General features: G+C 40.7%; 1 protein-coding gene and 1 pseudogene across 14 annotated transcripts in view; both read left to right on the forward strand.

Moving 5' to 3' along the window:
• LOC102425385 overlaps positions 1 to 501 on the forward strand; it is a 1,790-nt pseudogene extending 1,289 nt beyond the window's left edge.
• A 287-nt stretch (positions 502 to 788) lies between these two features.
• LOC102425711 (nuclear body protein SP140-like protein) overlaps positions 789 to 19,308 on the forward strand; it is a 310,769-nt gene continuing 292,249 nt past the window's right edge. For 12 of the 14 annotated variants that reach the window (XR_002831611.1, XR_002831612.1, XR_002831618.1 and 9 more), the window contains exons 1-11: positions 789 to 964; positions 4,134 to 4,296; positions 5,366 to 5,534; positions 7,827 to 7,910; positions 9,220 to 9,282; positions 10,992 to 11,141; positions 12,175 to 12,321; positions 13,287 to 13,370; positions 15,986 to 16,039; positions 16,903 to 17,049; positions 18,036 to 18,119. Coding sequence is in view for 7 of the 14 variants with exons in the window: in XM_023762184.1 (XP_023617952.1) it covers positions 933 to 964; positions 4,134 to 4,296; positions 5,366 to 5,534; positions 7,827 to 7,910; positions 9,220 to 9,282; positions 10,992 to 11,141; positions 12,175 to 12,321; positions 13,287 to 13,370; positions 15,986 to 16,039; positions 16,903 to 17,049; positions 18,036 to 18,119 (1,177 nt within the window). In the remaining 7 variants the exon portion in view is untranslated. The remainder of the gene's footprint in view (positions 965 to 4,133; positions 4,297 to 5,365; positions 5,535 to 7,826; positions 7,911 to 9,219; positions 9,283 to 10,991; positions 11,142 to 12,174; positions 12,322 to 13,286; positions 13,371 to 15,985; positions 16,040 to 16,902; positions 17,050 to 18,035; positions 18,120 to 19,308) is intronic. The other 2 variants (XM_023762189.1, XM_023762186.1) reach the window with 2 other exon arrangements.

The following is a 19,308-nucleotide window of genomic DNA, read 5'->3' on the forward strand; positions in this document are numbered from 1 at the left end:
GGGGGGGGGGGGGGGGGAGCGGGGGGCTGTCCTGGCTCTTGCCGTGCTGAGAAGGCGGGCTCCCCAGGTCTTCTCAAGGCAGTCCTTGGTGCCTGCCTCCTACACTGCGGGGACGGGAATTAAAGCATTTCCTGGGTAAAAAAAAAAAAAAATTAGTCAGCTTACCAGTCCCTCTACCCGCCAAGTGAAAGAGGAGGCAGGGCAGGGAGAGAGAGATCCCCCATGTGCACAGAACTTGGGTCACACTGAGACCCTGTGCTCTTGTTAAAAATATTTTTCTCATCAGTGTATGCAATCTGTCTAGATTTGATGTCTGCTCCTTTGGGAGAAAAGAAAAAACACATGGAGAGAGGGTAGAACCTTCCTCTGTGTGTTAAATGAAACAGGGCGAGAACCCTTATTTACAGCCAGAGGAAGTCGGGAAGTCGGGCTCAGGGGAACAATTGTGGAAACCATCACTCTCAAGAATGTTGCTTCTCCAGTCCTGTTTCTGAACAGTGAGACCTAAAGAGTTAGGTCTCTGCACCCTCTTAGAAAGTTGCAGCAGGTGAGGACAGTGGGATTCACAGGTGTTTTTCATGTTTTTGCACAAGCAAGGGGACTCCTGGGGGTTGGTCCTGCTCCTCCTCTGGGGTCCTCCTCCCCTGGCCTCCAGGTCCCTCCTGTCCCTCCTTGTCCTTCACTCCTATTGCCACATGTCCTGATGGCTGAGGAACCCCCCCGCCCCGACCCCCACCCTCCTAGGCTGAGGAGGAGGGAGAGAGTGTCTGAAAACACTCAAAAAGTTACTTTCGCTTCTCATTTCCCGGTTTGGGTGGAGCCTTCCCTGGGTGAAGTTCACTCACTTCCTGCTCAGGGATCAGCAGCCACAGCAGAACCAGGCTGGGGAGACTGGAAGGATTAGCGGTCCAGGCAGTGCCCAGGGCAGGACGATGGCCAGTGGGGGCAGCGACCTCAGCACCAGGTCAGTCTCTGTCTCCCTTCCTTTAACTTTCTGTCTGGCTGTGCTACTGCTTTAGTGTGTGTTATTAGACACTCGTCTAAACCTTGACATTCATCCATTTTACAAGGACGCTGACGTGCAATGTAATAAAATGTAATGAAGTGAAGGAATTGGATCTTTAAACTGCAGAGGGACAGCTGCTGGTGTAAGTGTAGCTGCCACAACCCACAGGCCTCTTGTCTTACAGCTCCTGCTCAGCTGTGGGCCATCTGGACTGGGCTGTCGTTTCTGATGCTTTGAGGCAGTGATTTGTTATTTTCTTATGACCTTTGAACCCTCTCATTTCCCTCAGGCCCGCTATGGCTGTCTTAAGATGACCGGCAGGAGGGCAGTTGGGGGTGACCAGGCCATCAGGGGAGGGCAGTTGGGGGCTATCAGGCTGGCAGGGGAACAGTTAGGGGGCGATCAGGCTGGCAGGAAGAAGCGGTTAGGGGTAATCAGGCAGGCAGGCAGGCAGGCAGGCAAGCAGTTAGGAGCCAGCAGTCCCAGATTGTGAGAGGGATGTCCAACTGCCAGTTTAAACCAGCAGTTGGACATCCCCCGTGGGGTCCCAGATTGGAGAGGATGCAGGCAGGGTTGAGGGACACCCCCCCCCCCCCCCCGCATTGTGCACTAATTTTATGTATTGGGGCTCTAGGATCATATAATGTTGTATCTTATTTTAGTATTTATATCAATACATTCATTTTCTTAACCTAATACATTATGTAAAACATATAAATATGTATATATTATATATATGTAAATTGTGGTAATGGTAGGCATTACTGTTTTTTTATATGAATGGCCTCATCATTTTAGTGGTTACTGTTGTGTTTGTCATTTTGGGAGATTTTATATCGGGTCAGCTTCCATCTATTTCATATAATGTTTCTAAAAATTACTGCTAGGTATTTCCAATTTTCTTTTGAATTAATTTATGGATATAACTAAATACTCTTTCTGCTTTTGTTTATTTATTTTAATTTTTAAAAAATAAATATTTATTGTTGAAAGTATTACATATGTTTCTTTTTCCCCCCATTGCCCTCTCCCGCCCCCCCCCCCCCCTTCACCACCCTGTTGTCTGTGACTATGGGTTATTCATATATGCATATGAGTTCACTGGTTGTTCTCCGCCCGCCCCCCTTCCCCCTCCAGCTTCCCCTGCCTTCCCTCTGAGATTTGATATTCTGTTTGATGTTTCTATGTCTCTGGGTCTATTTGTGTTCATCAGTTTATGTTGTTCATTAGATTCCACAATGAAATACCACTGACCAATAAGAGGAACAAACTTCCCGTCACCCAACAACATGAATGATGAGCAAAAGAACTCAGACATATAAGCATACATGATGTATTATTCCACTTATGAAATGTAGTCATTAGTGACAGGAAAGTATGATGATAAAAAGAAGAGCAATGTTTGCAACAGAGAGGTTGCTTGGCTCCAGGCGGTCAGGTTGCAAGTTGAGGGATGAAGGGGACATTTCCCCATTCTTCATTTTTCAAATGGCACATCAGTGTTCAGCACCATGTGTCCCTTTTACTCCACCACCTTCAAGATTCCACAGGGCAAACTGGTTGCCTTCATGACTGCAGGGAGCAACCTTTACTTTCAGTAACAATTATGCTCCTCTGACCATTTTTTGTTGAAATCTCTCATTTACTCATTGCCCCCTGCCATTCTATTTGTCATTGTGAAGCCAAATTTTTAATGATCATTTTAGTGGCATTTTAATAAGAGAGAAACACAAATGATTTCTCTCCTATCATTAAACAAGAAATTGTTGTTTTATAGAATTTGACAAAATTATGTGACATTATTATTCCCTGATGCATATTGGGTACTGGAAAGAGCCAATAATTTTCTTCTGGTTCCAAAAAGGAAGCTTATGAGTCTTCATGATTTAGGAATACAAAATGCCTATTAATGCCGAAACCGGTTTGGCTCAGTGGATAGAGCGTCGGCCTGCGGACTGAAAGGTCCCAGGTTCGATTCCGGTCAAGGGCATGTACCTGGGTTGCGGGCACATCCCCAGTAGGAGATGTGCAGGAGGCAGCTGGTCGATGTTTCTCTCTCATCGATGTTTCTAACTTTCTATCTCTCTCCCTTCCTCTCTGTAAAAAATCAATAAAATATATTTTAAAAAAAACAAAACAAAAATGCCTATTAAAACATTATTGTTAGCCCAGTTGACATGGCTCAGTGGTTGTGCATCCACCTATGAATCAGAAGGTCAAGGTTCAATTCCCATTCAGGGCACACGCCTGGGTTTCAGGCTCAATCCCCAGTAGGAGGGCATGCAGGAGGCAGCCAATTAATGATTCTCACTCATCATTGATGTTCCTGTTTCTCTCTCCCTCTCTCTTCCTCTTTGAAATCAATAAAATATATACTTAAAAAACAAAACATTATTACCAAGGAAATAAACTATTCAACTAAGAAGCAGAATTACAGACTCAGGTTTACAATTACTTTCACAGGAAACAGCAGCCACTTCTGAAATTAAGATGTCTAAAAAGATTCATTTTATACAATAATAGCACAGACAGATATATATTAACATAAAGCAGAAATTCCAGGAAAAATTATTGATATTCATGTGAAATTCCAGTTTATGCTTTATCATATAATTATTAAACCATTTCTTATCATTTATGAACTAGTTTTAAAATTCAGAATGCTATTCCTCTAAACTGATGTAGATCAGGGAGGGAGCACCATGTTTTTATCTTTTTGAAATTTATTTTCTCTTAGTTGTTAATTAAGACACATTTTTAAGCTTACATTTTATTGTTATACCATTGTTTCCTATTCTTCTGTGGATGACCTGTTTAGTCCATCTCACTTTTGTACAAATTAAAACATTTTGATAAAAATTTGCAATATGTTTGGTACAAAATCACTTTACAATGGCTTTGATCATGACAGGCTTGCATTTTCCATAATATTATGTCTTTCTAATCTGCCATGCTTCATTTTACTACAGTTTTGTCTATTGCTTCCATTCTATTTGTTCTAATCTTTACTCAGGACCACTTATTTTAATTATGTTGGTTCTTCACAGCCTATCTTTCCTTCATATATAAAATGTTACAGCATATCAAAACCTTGATGGCCATTTTATCATGTATCCCTTCTCCCTAGGATGTCTGCAGAAGATGAGAACATAGAAAACAAAAGTATCAATGACATTGCACTCAGATACTTCAAAAAATATAAAGTGGAGATTTCAGATGCAATAAAAACAACATTTCCTTTCCTTGAACTTCTCCGTGACCATGAATTCATCACCAATGAAATGTATGAAGTAAGTGAGGTTTATTATGTCACAATCTGATAAAACAACCCCAAACTAAGTTATACTTTGATATCCTGGAATTAAACGTCAGAGAATAACTGGGCAACTGAGGAGTTACCTATGAGTGGAGACCTTCCCAAGCACTGCTATTAAGTGTTCCTGTAAGGTGAAAAGAGAGAAGAGAAGCAGTCATTACTGGAGATAGTCCTGATTCTGACTGAAGGAACGGGCTCTGTGGTGCTCCCTTGGAGCTGGGAGAAAAGCACTGGAGATAGGCTGGATCTGAAGTGGGTGTACAATGCCTTCTAGAAATTATATATACAGTATAATATAAACTAGGAATTAAACATAATATTAATGAATGGGTGAATAAGTTGAATGACTTCATTTAATAAAATAATAATTGACATAACATTTTATTTCAGTGAACATCAATTTAAATACTTAATACAGAGAAAATTAAGATCCACAGAGAATCAATGTGGGACAAATTTGAAAGTAGATGCTATTCTTTCAACAACAGTTTTCAGTTTCCTTTCTGTTTTCTCCCCTTTTCTTTTGGTATTTCTGGAGTCTTAGAATTTAGGTTAATTTTAGCAAAAGACGTAGGTGGAGATATAGAGATGCAAGTATTCACTTTCCCTATGCATAGGCTTTCTCTATGGCAAAGTTCACAGGAGCTTCCAGGCCAAGTCAGTCCTGGGGAAGGGACAAGGGTTGTTCAATCAATAAAATAGCACCTCATTACCCACTAAGTCTATTCCTAAAACATTTAGCCAGGCTCTGAAAGGGCTACATATTACTTCACTTGAGACTATTTTTGTTCTTCCTAATGGTGCCTTATTCCATCTCATGTAAACAAGGGTGAGGAGCTCAGATTCACAAATGAGTGCTTTCTAGGAGGAAGGATTTAGTTGTTCCACTTAGTAGTCACACAAATATAGAGAAATTCTAAACCTGTATGTGAGAAGATACCTATGTTGGGAAATTATTATGCATTAACAATAAAATCACATTCTAGGGCTCTTCTGTAACTTGGAAATCTGTACTTATGTTTTCTCCATTCACTATTTTTAAGGAGTCTCAAGAATCTTTTAAAAAAAAGTGTCCTGTACATGTAGTCATATACGATGTTCTCTGTGAACTGGAGAAGAAATTTGACATGTCTCTTCTGGGAGCACTGTTCAGCAAGACCATCATGAAGAATTACCCCGATTTATTTCGAATTTATAAAATATTCTACAAAGGTAATTAGGTTTATTACCTACCTTTTTGTGTCCAGGGCCAATTTATTCGCACAGGTATGCATTGAGTGTCTACCATGTGTCACACAAGGTGCTTGGCAGTGTGGATGTAGCAGTTAAGAAAAGACATATAATGAGCCTCTCAAAGTTTATGATATAATGGCTAGAATACAAACACCCAGCAGCAAATCTGCTTAACTAGGCATTTAGAGTCACAGGACTACCAGAGCCATAGGGATATCAGATTTACTTAGAAGAACACATGACGAGAAACACAGCATCCCAAAGGGCAGCACCAGTTGCTTCTCTTCTATGGGACCATTTGCAAAGTTCCACACAGCAGTCCACAAAGTTGAATACAACCTGCCTCAAGTGATGGCTTAGATATGGGTGCTGGATCCACCCTGATTTAGCTACAGCATGCACAGGGGTGTCAATATCTCATGGAACAACTCTGTGGTCATAACTTTTAGAGATGGCTCAAGGAACAGCTGAGTTACAACAGTCACCACGTTGAAGGAAGACAAAAAATGGATTATAGTTAACTAGAGTCCCTCCTAGGTCACATGGAATTTACCTACCTGCAGTCACTGGTCATTTTTAACTCTAAGCTCAGTGTTGGCCTATTAACACAGAAGAAAGGCCACCTACATCAGGTTTCCAGAGTAGTGAGCAAGGTCAAATTTGCTCTTCAGGAAGTAGAAATGGTCTTATTAACTGATTCTCTACAAGAGGTGTGATCAACAATCAAATAATCAAAACACCAATTACTCTGCCAGAGATGGTTTTTGATACTATACAATATTACTGATTTGATTCTCTACTTTTTCCCTGAGAAGGCATGATTTCATATTTTTTATTGGTTCTCAGTTAAGATGTCCTCCAATAATTTTTGTTTGACTTGCCTAGAAAATTTATATATATATTTTATTGATTTTTTACAGAGAGGAAGGGAGAGAGATAGAGAGTAAGAAACATCGATGAGAGAGAAACATCGATCAGCTGCCTCCTGCACACCCGCTACTGGGGACATGCCCTTGACCCGAATCGAACCTGGGACTTTTCAGTCCACAGGCTGTCAGTCTGCAGGCCGACGCTCTATCCATTGAGCCAAACCGGTTTCGGCGTAGAAAATTTTTTTATTCTACATACTTTTGGTTTCAAAAAGATCTCCAAGTAACTCTGGAGAATCGAAAAGAAAAAAATGATATGAACTGAGGAATGTAGTGCCATATGAGCAAGCATAAAGTGTTAAAGAGTCCATGTGTCTGCAGAACAAGGACAAATTAGATTAATCTCAGAGTGAGAAGCAGATTGTGGGAGTTTATTCAAATGGGATAAGTATAAAAGAAGATTTTAGAAAGCCTGGCTTCAAAAATTAAGTAATTTGATGTTATTTACCACACAGTAAAGAGAGAGTACAGGTTTATACGGTTAATAATTACAGGATTATTGCCCCAGGAGGTACCCCTGCCATCAGCCCTTAGGCATATTGTATAACTGCTTCCCTCTATCTCTTCCCCGGGTGCCTCCAGAGACTTACACCAAGGATTACTGGTGTATTACCTTCCTCCATATGTTTGTTGAGCTACCTACATGCAGGGGCCCAAGGCTGGTGCTGTGTTCTCCTTTTTTTGGATAACCTTCCAAGATCCCTGCTCCAGGTATCTTGGGATGTCTGCTTGTGCCATAATATTCAAACCCTGCTTTCATCTTCAAAGAGTGCCTTTCCTTTGTCCTGGGATCTGGGTGCCCCTGGGAAATCTTTCTAATTGGCTCCCATGTCCTCTGATTTGTCTCTTTGGGAAGCACTTATCCTCCATGACTCAGTTAAACTAAAACCTTCTCTTGTCCAGCCACATTTTTAAAGATTTGGAATTTTATCCTCTTTTATACACATAAATCTCTTTGTTTTCCTCACAAGGAAAGCCCCCTATTTTTCTTTACTGTTAAAACAGTTAAGTAAACACATTTCAAAATAAGTAGTACATTATTTATTTTGATATATGCTTTCCTGGCCAGCTGAAATTTTTTACATGAGTAACAAGCTCATGATGCTGCCACAACTCTTTTATCTTGAAATTCAAGTGGCTCCTTTCAGTGTGGGAAGCATAAGGGCTACTTAATGTTTTCTCTTCATTCTGTCCCAGGAATGAAGAGGAAACATTACCAACAGGATTGGGACCCACTGAGTACTGAGTGACCCAAGGGTTGGAAATTCCTAACTGTGTAATTTCAGATGACTCTTGTTCCATAAAGCTCTCTAATTATCTTCTTTTCTTGCCCTCTCTTCAGCCATACCAGACATAGAATTCCTCCTAGAAAATGATGGAGAAGAATATGAGGAGAGGCCTAATGACCAACTAAGCCTGGAACAAGGTAGTTGCAAACAGATAGAAACTGATTCTCTTCTGCTAAGAGGAAATGAGAATGGGAAGTGGGCCTGAGTCTTGAGTGGAGTTTGGGAATCAGGGAAGACCTGTTCAAGAGCATAGAAAAGGCAGGGAGGGCTGTTTTTATGAGAGTCTGACCAGGGGCTGATCCTGAAGAAGGAGCTCTGACAAGAGATCCTAGGCCCAATAACCAAGACAGAGGAATGGGAACCCAGTGTGTCAGAAAATCAGATTAAAAGATGATGCTGATCTGGAGGTAACTGATTTAGAGAGACCCTGCAGGAGAAGATGAATGTGGAGCTGTGAAGGGCTAAGAACTATGGTCCCAAGGTCAACATCAGAGGAGATATTCTGGATGATGGAGAAGAAGGGACTGATTTAAATGTGGGAGATGCTGTTCAAGAGCAGAAATAGTCAAGGAGATGGGCAGTCATATAGGGAGGGAAGAGAGGAAGTGGTAAGATGTGCAGGAGGGGATGTGGGTATTTTGAGAGACAAAAGGAGGGGAAATGGAAGAGATGAAAAAGGGTTAAAGGACACAATAACAACAACCATATTATTAAGAGCTCACTTATAGACCATTTACTCTGGCAGTTGTGAGCTTAGAGCTCACAGCTGCCGTTGGGGAGAAGTATCAACCTCTGTTCATTTGTAGAAAAGGAGACTGAAATCTCAGAGGCCCTGTATGTAATGGGCTTGGGGTCGAAGAAGTAAGATGAATCCAGGCTTTCTGAACCTAGAACTTGTGTGCTTAACCCTATACACATTTAGATAACCTCATGGAAAAGATAGAATTATGAGTCAAAAGAAGGGAAACATGTGCAGAGAGAAAGATACAGAAAGAAGAATATCAGGAGCTAGAGGAAACATAGGAGAAGTAGATATTGAATCTCATAAAAAGGCCAACAAGACAGAGAAACAGACATGTATATGGAGGGTGTGGTGTGAAGGAGGCTTGGACAAGGAGACATGACTTTGTAGGAAGTCAGATAAGTCTACCAATCAGGAGTATACCTGGCAACAGAAACAGATTCCGTATGGCCATGGGTGACAACAAAAGCCATTTCTGGTTACTGAGTGGCTTGTGGATGATCTCAGTGAGATGGCCTGGCTGAGGACAGAGGGCAGCTGATGGCAAGAGTTGGGTGGGATCCTCCAGGTCCAGATGGGCTCTGTATTGATACCTGGGGGAAGGGATCTTGAACTCCAACTTTATAAAGACTAAATTGGATTAGGGGAGAATGGCATAGCCCATATTTTAATTAATGAAATAAACTTTTCATTTCTTCCCCCAGGAACTGGTGGTAGTTCATATCAAAGACTGACATGGTTAGGCCCAGATGCCTGGAATTACAATGGTCTGTTCCTGTTGACTGTTCTGTGACCCTTTGTTGTTCTTGTCTCGTCTGGCAGGTGCTACGGTGCGGGAGGGGGGAGCAAGGGGGATGCTTCTTTTCAGTACTAATTGCCCAGAATAGTCAGTGTTTGCATTGGCAATTTCTCCAAGGATTTAGATAACAGAGTTTTCATTTTTTCTGGTTGCCTGGGAGGGTCGCTCCTTTCATACTCCTGAAATGCACTGGCTGCCAGCTTCTGACAGCCTAGGCCTGGACGTAATGCCCATGCACCTGGCTTCATAGTTTTCTGTCTTTGTCTTGCTTGCATCTGGCTGCAGCCTTGCTTTGACATTATGTTCAGTGATGGCCAACACTGCCATGAGAGTGGTTGGGTAGTGGTGATGAGTGTGTTCCCCCTAGGCCAGGATCTCTCATCTGTTGGGTCCCTCACACAGGACCATGGATGCCATGTGCCTCCTGAGCAAACCCTCTCCCATCATCTCTGGGGCAGCAGGCCTGAAGCCGCTCTAAAAACACTATAGGAGTCATTACCATGTAGCTGGCACGGGGATGTGTTATTTAAGAAAAGATGTTCTAAATTAGTAATACATTTTTATAAAAGAAAAAAAAAACCTTCAGAATGTTTTGAAAGCACCACTATAATTTTAGCTATTAACATTTAGGAAAAAAAGTTAATATTTAAGAATATAAAATATCTAACATGCATCAATCCATATTCTTAGCAGTTCACTTACAAGGGTAGCTGGTGGGTATGGGGAGCTGTGAAAGGAAGGAATAATGATGAATAATGATCAGAGAAGGGATTCAGTGTGTGTGCGCACAGGTATTAGGTGTGGGGGGAGGAGAAAATGATATTATAACTCTAATGATGCACAACAAACCACCAATAAATGTGTTAAGTGTCTGTCTCAGCTGGGACAGTTGACTGTGACCAGCACAGGTAAGGGAAAAGCTACGCCTCAGGCCCCTTCCCCAAGAGGAGGCTCCATGGAACTGTAGATGTGGCACAAAACATGCACCAGGGCTCAGGTTCTATGTTAATTATGGGAATGACTATTGAAATCATTTTACATAAATTATTTTGCTTAGAAAAATAGCACTAAATGAAAAAAATCTAAGCTGCTCTGAAAAAATATTTATCTTTTCATGCTCTAGTGAGGTTGATGGAAACAGGGTAGGGTGGGTTGATGGAATAAAAAACGGGCAGGGGAGGTTCACCATGGAAAAGGAGGTATGCTGGTCCTGGGTGGTTTACTCGGGTATTCATTCCTTATGGGTTCCTGGTCTGCTCTGCCCTCTATCTCTGGCCACAGACTCTTCAGACTTGTTTGTCATCTCCCTTGCTACTGCTTCCTGCTGAGCTTCTAACCTAGGTGGTACCAGCAAGAGAGAGGAGGGGCGGGGGGAGCAAGAGAGAAGCATGGTATTTCCCCATCACAGTCTTGGGCAACAATTCTGGCATTGGCCACATCTCCCATGACTCTACCTCCCACCAACCAGTCCAGCCATGGTTCAGCTTCCACCTATCCAGTAACCTTAACACATGAGCTTACCTTAGATCCCTCCCATAGTTTCCTGTTGACTATTCTTTGGGTTGCCAAATTCCTGCATTTGGAATTGTCAGCTCTACCATCAGCTGTATAACTAATCCCCTGGATTAAATTCCCTCTGATCCAAAAGCTTAGAGAGCTTTGTATTTTCCTGTCTAGATACAGCCCCACCTGAATGTGGACCCTTAGAGCACCGCCATGACACACAAGAGATAAATGCAACTGAAACAGATACAACCAGTGACAATGAGGATGCACTAAAAAGCCAACAAGCAAATGAACAATGTGCCCAAGAGTCTAAGACAGCAGGTAAGACTGAGTGGCTGGGTTTGATGAGTGTGGAGAGGAACTGGCAGGTGGAGGGATTTGGTATTGTGGGTTAAGGCACAGGGAAGACTATGGTGATGATTGAATGCTAGAAAGACAAATGTAAAGAAAGACAAACTAGATGTAGAAAAGGCATTCACAGTTCACAGGAATAATTAAGAAACAGAAATAGAGAAGAAGAAAATAGAAAACTTAACAGAGAATGGATAAACTGAAAAAATCCAGGAGGGCCACATGCAAGGAGGATCTCACTCTCAGGACCTTCTTGTGTCCTGGGCACCGACAGTACTTCATCCTAGACCTATTAAGGTCTAGGAAAAGAATTAGGAAGAGAGAAAAATGCAGAGGGCAATAATAGCAGTAAATAGAAAAAATAGGGGGAGATACAAAGAGAACTATGTCGAGGAGGAGTAAAGGACAATGAATGAAGTCCTGGCAGAGAGTGAACCAGGTAGAGAGAGAGGGCCAAGCATTGTCTGATTTGAGAATTACCACAAAGAAGGCACAAAGAGATGTTCCTAACATCATTAAGAAGGAAATGTGTCCACAAAATAAAAATGGCCCTGGAACCCACTCAGATAAAAATAGGCCTCTCCCCTGGACAGTAAAACATGTACAATTAAGAGAGGCACAAATTGCCCGGCATTGTGACTCAGTGTCCACCCAGGAACCAAGAGGTCTCCGGTTCCATTCCAAGTCAGGACACATGCCCAGGTTGATGGTTGGATCCCCAATAGGGGTGTGTTCAGGAGGCAGCTAGTTAATTATGTTTCTCTTGCATTGATGCTTCTACTTCTCTATCCCTTTCCCTCCCCCCTCTCTAAAAATCAATAAAAACATTAAAAAAAAGAGAGACACAAAGAAAGGACAGAGTTGAGGAGCAGGAAAGGACAGCAGTGGGGGAGCTTTCCTCTGCAGTGGAATTAGAGGGAGAAGGGCTTTTTGATTGTCGTGAGGGTGCTCACTCCCTTAGGGAAGGCAAATGAAATTCTTCATTTATTACAATTCTGTCCAGGAGCAGAGCTACTCCACCATGGAAACCAAACCAACTCCTGCTCTGTAAACCCAATGGGTATGAAGAAGGAAAAGTCATTTTTATATTCAGGAGTTGAATGTGAAGCCCAAGCAAGGACTGGCTGTAACCAGGCGTCTGACGTAATAGGTAAGGCTGACTGAAAGAATGTGTGATGTAAAACCCAGTACCAGGCAAGGGTCTGGGACATGTCATCAGGGCCCATGGAAACAGTCCTGGTGACCTTGGTTAGAGGTAGAAAGGGGAAGGAACAAGTGCCTTATACTTTGAGATCAACAGAAAAATGTCCCTAGTAATTGGAAAAAATATCCAAAACAGAAATGGGAACTTTAAATATTGATATAAGAGAATATATTTCTATATTCAAAGAGAGGAAGGTATTGCAGTAAGGTTTAAAGAAAAGGGAATATTTCAGAGAGACAAACTATTCATGAAAGGATATGAAAAAAACCCCCACCCAAACGAAGACAAGGAAAGGCATAAAGAGATACCTTTGCCAGAAACAGGCATATTTAGCAAAAATGAATTGAACCAAGAGACTTTGCTTGGGGAGATGTGCAATTGATGCAGTGTGCAAACCAATAAATTAAATTTAAAATGATAATAAATAAAAATATTAAAAATATATAATTTAATGCCATTTCTAAAGTTTGGCTTTATGTATGTATACTTCTCTCTGAAATATCTTTCTAGCTTAGTAAATATTTAGATATGTTTGAAATGATGCAAAGAAAGAAAGAAAGAGGTAGACTGAGGGTGAAGATAATAGAAAGAGAATGGAGATAAGAGGTAAAGTGAAGATCTGAGTTGAGGTAGAATGTGGATGGGAATAGCAGGTTGAGCAAGTGGTGGGGGGGCGCATGTAGAAAAGTGCTGCAGGATGGGCAAAGCAGCCCTCTGTGCATGAACTTCAACACTTTCTGAATAGGACCTGGAGCAACCTGCAGGTCACGCACATCAGGCACAGACCAGAGGGACCTGAGTTAACTTGGCTTCTAGGTCTTCCTAGTAATCTCATGAATGGTTTCCAAAAGGGGGCTATGTGGAAGAAAAAAACAACACTAGGTGTTTTTTTTCTCTTCTAATATTTGCAGTGATCAACAGTCAGGACTTTGAAGAATTTACTGATGAAGATGAGCCTCCCATTGGTTCCACCTCAGCATTGAAAAGGAAGCCAGGTGAGGAGGTGGGAGCTCAAGGCTTGGGGTGCAGGAAACTCAATTAAGAGGCACTGTTTCCGGATGCATCAATTCTGAGTTCATCCTATACCACAGACCCTGTTTATCCTGGAATCCCATTCTCTATGTTTATTTTACCTGACCTTTGGGACAAGCAAGGTAATAAATCATTATATTTATATTTATAAAATATGTGGCCTATTAATCCATAGGTCTTTTAAATCAACCAATGCACCCATCTATTGATTATATACTAGTAATAAGCTAGAGAAGTAGTGAATTTACTTTAAAACTAATACTGTGACTATAAAGTGTTGAGTTTATAGAGTGATTTCTACAGAGAAGAGAAAGCTAAATATTTCTTTATTGGAAGGTCATATTGTCATCTAATCACAAAGTTTGAATAGTGTCAAGGGTCACTTCCACTAGCTCTCCTGTGTTAGCAGAAATGGATAAGGTGTTTTTAAACCCAAAATGTTGTTTTTTAGAGAGTTCTCCAGCAAGTCAGGACATATAGAATTACTTTTCTTTTTTTCTTTTTTTAAAATATATTTTATTGATTTTTCACAGAGAGGAAGGGAGAGATAGAGAGTTAGAAACATCGATCAGCTGCCTCCTGCACATCCCCTACTGGGGATGTGTCCGCAACCCAGGTACATGCCCTTGACTGGAACCGAACCTGGGACCTTTCAGTCCGCAGGCCGATGCTCTATCCACTGAGCCAAACCGGTTCCGGCTAGAATGACTTTTCAAAGTATCTTTGCAAATAGTGGGTTACCTTTTCCTTTACAACAGCCTTGAGGCGTGAGCAAGATGGCCATTATTACTCTTATTTCTAGATGAGAAAACAAAATCATTTAAATGTTTCAAATCTTACACGGAGTCTCATGGAGAAAGAGAAAGACAAGACTAGCTTCCCGGATTTTGTGTTATTTCCTTTGTAAATCTGGAACTCAAACAGTAATCAAAATGTTGTTTCCTCAATCCTGTGTATAGCATGAGTGGTCAGCAGATCTGCAGCACTTTAGTGTACAAAGTGGTGATTGCTTTTCCCTTCCTACTTTCCCAGAGGTATTAGAAACATGTCCTTCGAGCTAAACTCACTAGGAAAAGAGCAAAACACAAATAAAGATGTTACCTAGTTTTGATGTTACAACAAGACAATATTGTAAATACTACTTTTATTCTAATAGTTCTTAATATCTATGAATGTAGAACATAAGTTTCCTTCAGTTTATAGAGAGTGCACATTGTGTCTTGAGGCTTATTGTAGGCAAAGTGCTCTGAAAAGTGGTCCCAAAATAGGGCTATGGCTCAGGCACCAGAGATTATTTCAAAAGGCACCAGTGGGTAGAAGAGGCTCCCTACCAACAAGTTTCTCAACATGATATTTCCAAGGTCTTCCCACAAAGAAACAGCAGATGAAGGAAGTGTGAAATGGCTATAGAAGGGTAAGAGGTAGAACAGAGAGAAGTGTAGGAAGGAAAAGTTCAAACAGAGCACAGAGGTTCTTTGTGATTGTCTTGTCTCTTCTATGGGGACATGAAATAAAGCATCACTAACCTACAAGGCAGGTGATATAAAGGGACAGACCAGGTGACCTGTGTGCAGGCCATGGTATATATGGGTTTTAAAAAAAATTTTAAGCTGTATTAAGAAATTCTATGCTGCATTGGTTCCCTGGTCACACAGTGAGACACCTAAGAATCCTACTCTTTAGGACTTGATCCCTTAGACTCTAAGGCTTAGAATCAAACAGAGAGGAGAGAACCAAGAATACACCTGTTCATATCTATAAACTGTAGTAGATAAGATTGTATTTCTGGACAGATATCCAGAGTCTAAATCCGGAGCTCTGTTTTCATGATGAATCTTTTTCAGAGGTTCTCTATAAGCATTGATTAATTACTTCTGGGATACCATTTTAAACATTTAGCTATTTCAATTGTATTGAAATATAGGAGGAGGCAAGAGGCATTAGAAGTGGTTGTTTGACTGGATGAGCACAATCAATTGATATATTGAAAAAGAAGCAATAATGCCCTAGTAAATAACAGTCGTTTTTACTAAACACTATCATTTATTAATACCAAAGAGTTTTTATTCTATAAAGCAGAGTGAGCACAATATTTCACTGTTGACAATAGTGTCATTAATACAAAACTTAGAATATCTTCAAAGTATAATTTGTGCTACCATTAATTACTTCTGGAAAAAATGGTTTAGACCAACTACTTTCAAACTTAAATGATACTTAAATGGTTGACTTAGATTTTGATTTGTCACAGGGCTTTTGTGAAAAAGTTCATTATTCACATAAACCTTAATAGAGAGATAGGGTACAAAGGTTATCCCAGCATTCATAGTGGAAGAAACTGGAGATGATAATGTTTGAGGGTCATTTACAAATTCACATGGAATGTAAATGGGAGCACCAGGCAGGAGCCCAGGATTATGGTGCTCAGGGGAGCATCAGAACTGGGTTCAAGTGAGAGGAAGAGGAATATAATCATCTCAACATTGACATTATCACAAACCCTATCTGCTGTGTGAGTTGTCATAGACTCTGTAAGACCACTGCAAATGACTACTGTTCTCTTTCTTTTACTTTATAGAGTCTGTGGATTTCAGAAAATCACCTACATCTGGACAAATACTTTGCAAAACAGGTAAGAGCAAGCAAATAAAAACTTTTAATGGGTATAAATGAACACTATTTTCTACAAAAGATTCATTCTGATTTTTGTTTCTTTGTTTATAGTAAAATAAAAATTTGTGTTAATATAAGATAGTTCATATTTTAACTTTTGGTTAGGTTAATGGCTGTGAAAAATAAATCTAAAGAGGCCAATCACTCAAACACTATACAATTTCAATATTTTTATCAAGTAAACTTTCCAAACAATTTCAGAAAGGGGGGGCGGGTGGGTGAGAAAGGAACTTTATTTCACAGTCATCCTGGGAAGCATACAAATGAGAGATCTGCTGTCTTCAATACCAGATTTCTAAGACCACCTTGGGAAAGAAGCAGAGCTAAAATATAATATAATACAGACATGAAAACAAATCCATAAGCTACATGTCAAAGAAGAAATTGAATGTAGTACATAATACAGGGGCCAAAAGAAAACAGAAACTTTGGCCAGAGTGGCTCAGTTGGCTGAGCATCCTCCCATGCATTCAGAGGTCGCTGGTTTGATTCCCCATCAGGGCACATGCCAGGGTTGTGGGCTCCAAGCCCAATAGGGGTGTGGCAGGAGGCAGCTGATCCATGATGTTCCTCTCTCATTAATGTTTATATATTCCTATTCTCTCTCTCTCTCTCTCTCTCTCTCTCTCTCTCTCTCTCTCTCTCTAAAAATATGCTGTTGTTGTTTTTAAGAGAGGAACAGAGAACGGACAGGGTGAGCAGCAGATGGGGGAGCTTTCCCCTTCAGTGGAATTACAGGGAGAAGGGCTTGTTGATTGTTTGAGGGTGCTTAATCCCTTAGGGAGGCAAATGAAATTCTTCATTTATTACAATTCTGTCCAGGAGCAGAGCTACTCCACCAGGGAAACCAAAACACCTCCTGCTCTGTAAACCCAATGGGTATAAAGAAGGAAAAGTCATTTTTATATTCAGGAGTTGAATGTGAAGCCCAAGCAAGGACTGACTGTAACCAGGCATCTGACGTAATAGGTAAGGCTGGCTGAACGAATGTGTGATGTGAATCTCTGTACCAGACAAGGGTCTGGGACATGTCATCAGGGCCCTTGGATATAGTAATGGTGGCCTGGGTTAGAGGTAGAAAGTGGAGGGAACAAGGGCCTTATGCAGCGAGGTCAACAGAAACACGTCCCCAGTAATTGGAAAAATATAAAAAACAGACATGGTAAATTTAAGTGTTCATATCAGAGTGTATGATTCTATATGCAAAGAGAGGAAGGTATGGGAGTAGAGAAAATTTTCAGAAAATCAAGATGTTCATGAAAGGAGATGAGAAAAACACACACACAAAGAGAAGGAGAGGAAAAAAGAGATACTTTTGCCAGAAATCAGCATAATTGCCAAAAATGAGCTGAACCAAGAGACTTCATTTGGGGTGATGGGTGATTGATGTCGTGTGGAAATGATGTCTTTTTCAGTCGTACAATTGAATCCTATAAAGTTTGGTGAACTAATATTATCCCAATAAATTGAGTTAAATATAAAAATAATAAATACATTAAAATTAACAGTATATAATTTGATGCCATTTTTAAAAGATAGGCTTTATGTAGGTATACTTCTCTTTGATCCCTCTATCTAGCTTAATAAATATTTAGCTATGTTTGGAATGAATCAAAGAAAGAGATAGAATGAGGGTGGAGATATCAGAGAGTGGAGGTAAGAGATAGAGTGAAGATGGGAGTTGAAATAGAATGGGCGTGGGGATAGCAGGTATAGTGCGGGTGGGCATAGAAGTGTGCTTCAGGTTGGGCAAAGCTGTGCTCTGTGCATGAACTTCACAACCTTCCGGGTAGGGCCTGGAACAACCTGAAGCTCACACACATCGGCCACACACCAGAGGGACCTGAGTTAACTTAGCTTCTATGTCTTCCTACTGCTCCCATGAAAGGGTTTCCACAGAGTGGTCTCCCTGGCCCCACCCCAAGACACTGCGTGCTTTTTTTCCCTTTGTGCAGTGATCGACAGTCAGGACTTTGCAGAATTTACTGATGAAGATGGATCTTCTGAAGCTTCCACCACAGCATTGAAAAGGGAGCCAGGTAAGGAGATGGGAACTCAAGGCTTGGGGTGCAGGAACCTCAACTAAGAGGCACTGTTTCCTGAGGCATCAATTCTGAGTTCATCGTATACCACGGACCCAGTTTATCCTGGAATCCCATTCTCTGTGTTTATTTTACCTGACCTTTTGGGATGTGCAAGGTAATAAATCATTATATTTATATTTATAAAATATGTGGCCTATTAATCCATAGGTCCTATAAATCAACCAATACACCCATCTATTGATTATATACTAGTAATCGGCTAGTGAAGTAGTGAGCTTATTTTAAAACTAATACTGTGACTATAAAGTGTTGGGTTTCTACAGTGATTTCTACAGAGAAGAGAAGCTAAATATTTCTTTATTGAAAGGTCATATTGTCATCTAATCACAAAGTTTGAATAGTGTTGAGGGTCAATTCCTCCAGCTCTCCTGTGTTAGCAGAAATGGATAAGGTGTTTTGAAACCCAAAATGTTGTTTTTAAGAGAATTTTCCAGCAAGTCATGACATATAGAATGCCTTTGTAAATCTGGAACTCAAAACAGTTATCAAAATTTTGTTTCCTCAATTCTGTGTATAGCATGAGTGGTCATCAGATCTGCAGCACTTTAGTGTACAAAGTGGTGATTGCTTTCCCCTTCCTACTTTCCCAGAAGGATTAGAAACATGTCTTTTGAGCTAAACCCACTAGGAAAAGAGCAAAACACAAATAAAGATGTTACCTAGTCTTGATGTTACAACAAGACAACATTTTAAATAATATTTTTATTCCAATAGTTCTCAATATCTATCAGTGTAAAACTTAACTTTCTTCAGATTATAGAGAGTGCATATTGTGACTTGTGGTTTATTGTAGGCAAAGTGCTCTGAAAAGTGGTCCCAAAATAGGGCCATGGCTCAGACACCAGAGATTATTTCAAGGGGCACCATGGGGTAGAAGAGGCTCTCTACCAACAAGTTTCTCAACATGAGATTTCCAAGGTCTCCACACAAAGAAACAGCAGATGAAGGAAGTGTGAAATGGCTATAGAAGGGTAAGAGGTAGAACAGAGGGAAGTGTAGAAAGGAAAAGTTCAAACGGAGCACAGGGGCTCTTTGTGATTGTCCTGTCTCTGCTATGGGGACATGAAATAGAGCATCACTAACCTACAAGGCCAGTGACTTAAAGGACAAACCAGGTGTCCTG

Source organism: Myotis lucifugus, unplaced genomic scaffold, assembly GCF_000147115.1.
Source record: "Myotis lucifugus unplaced genomic scaffold, Myoluc2.0 scaffold_3, whole genome shotgun sequence".
NCBI classification, from domain to species: Eukaryota; Metazoa; Chordata; class Mammalia; order Chiroptera; family Vespertilionidae; genus Myotis; species Myotis lucifugus.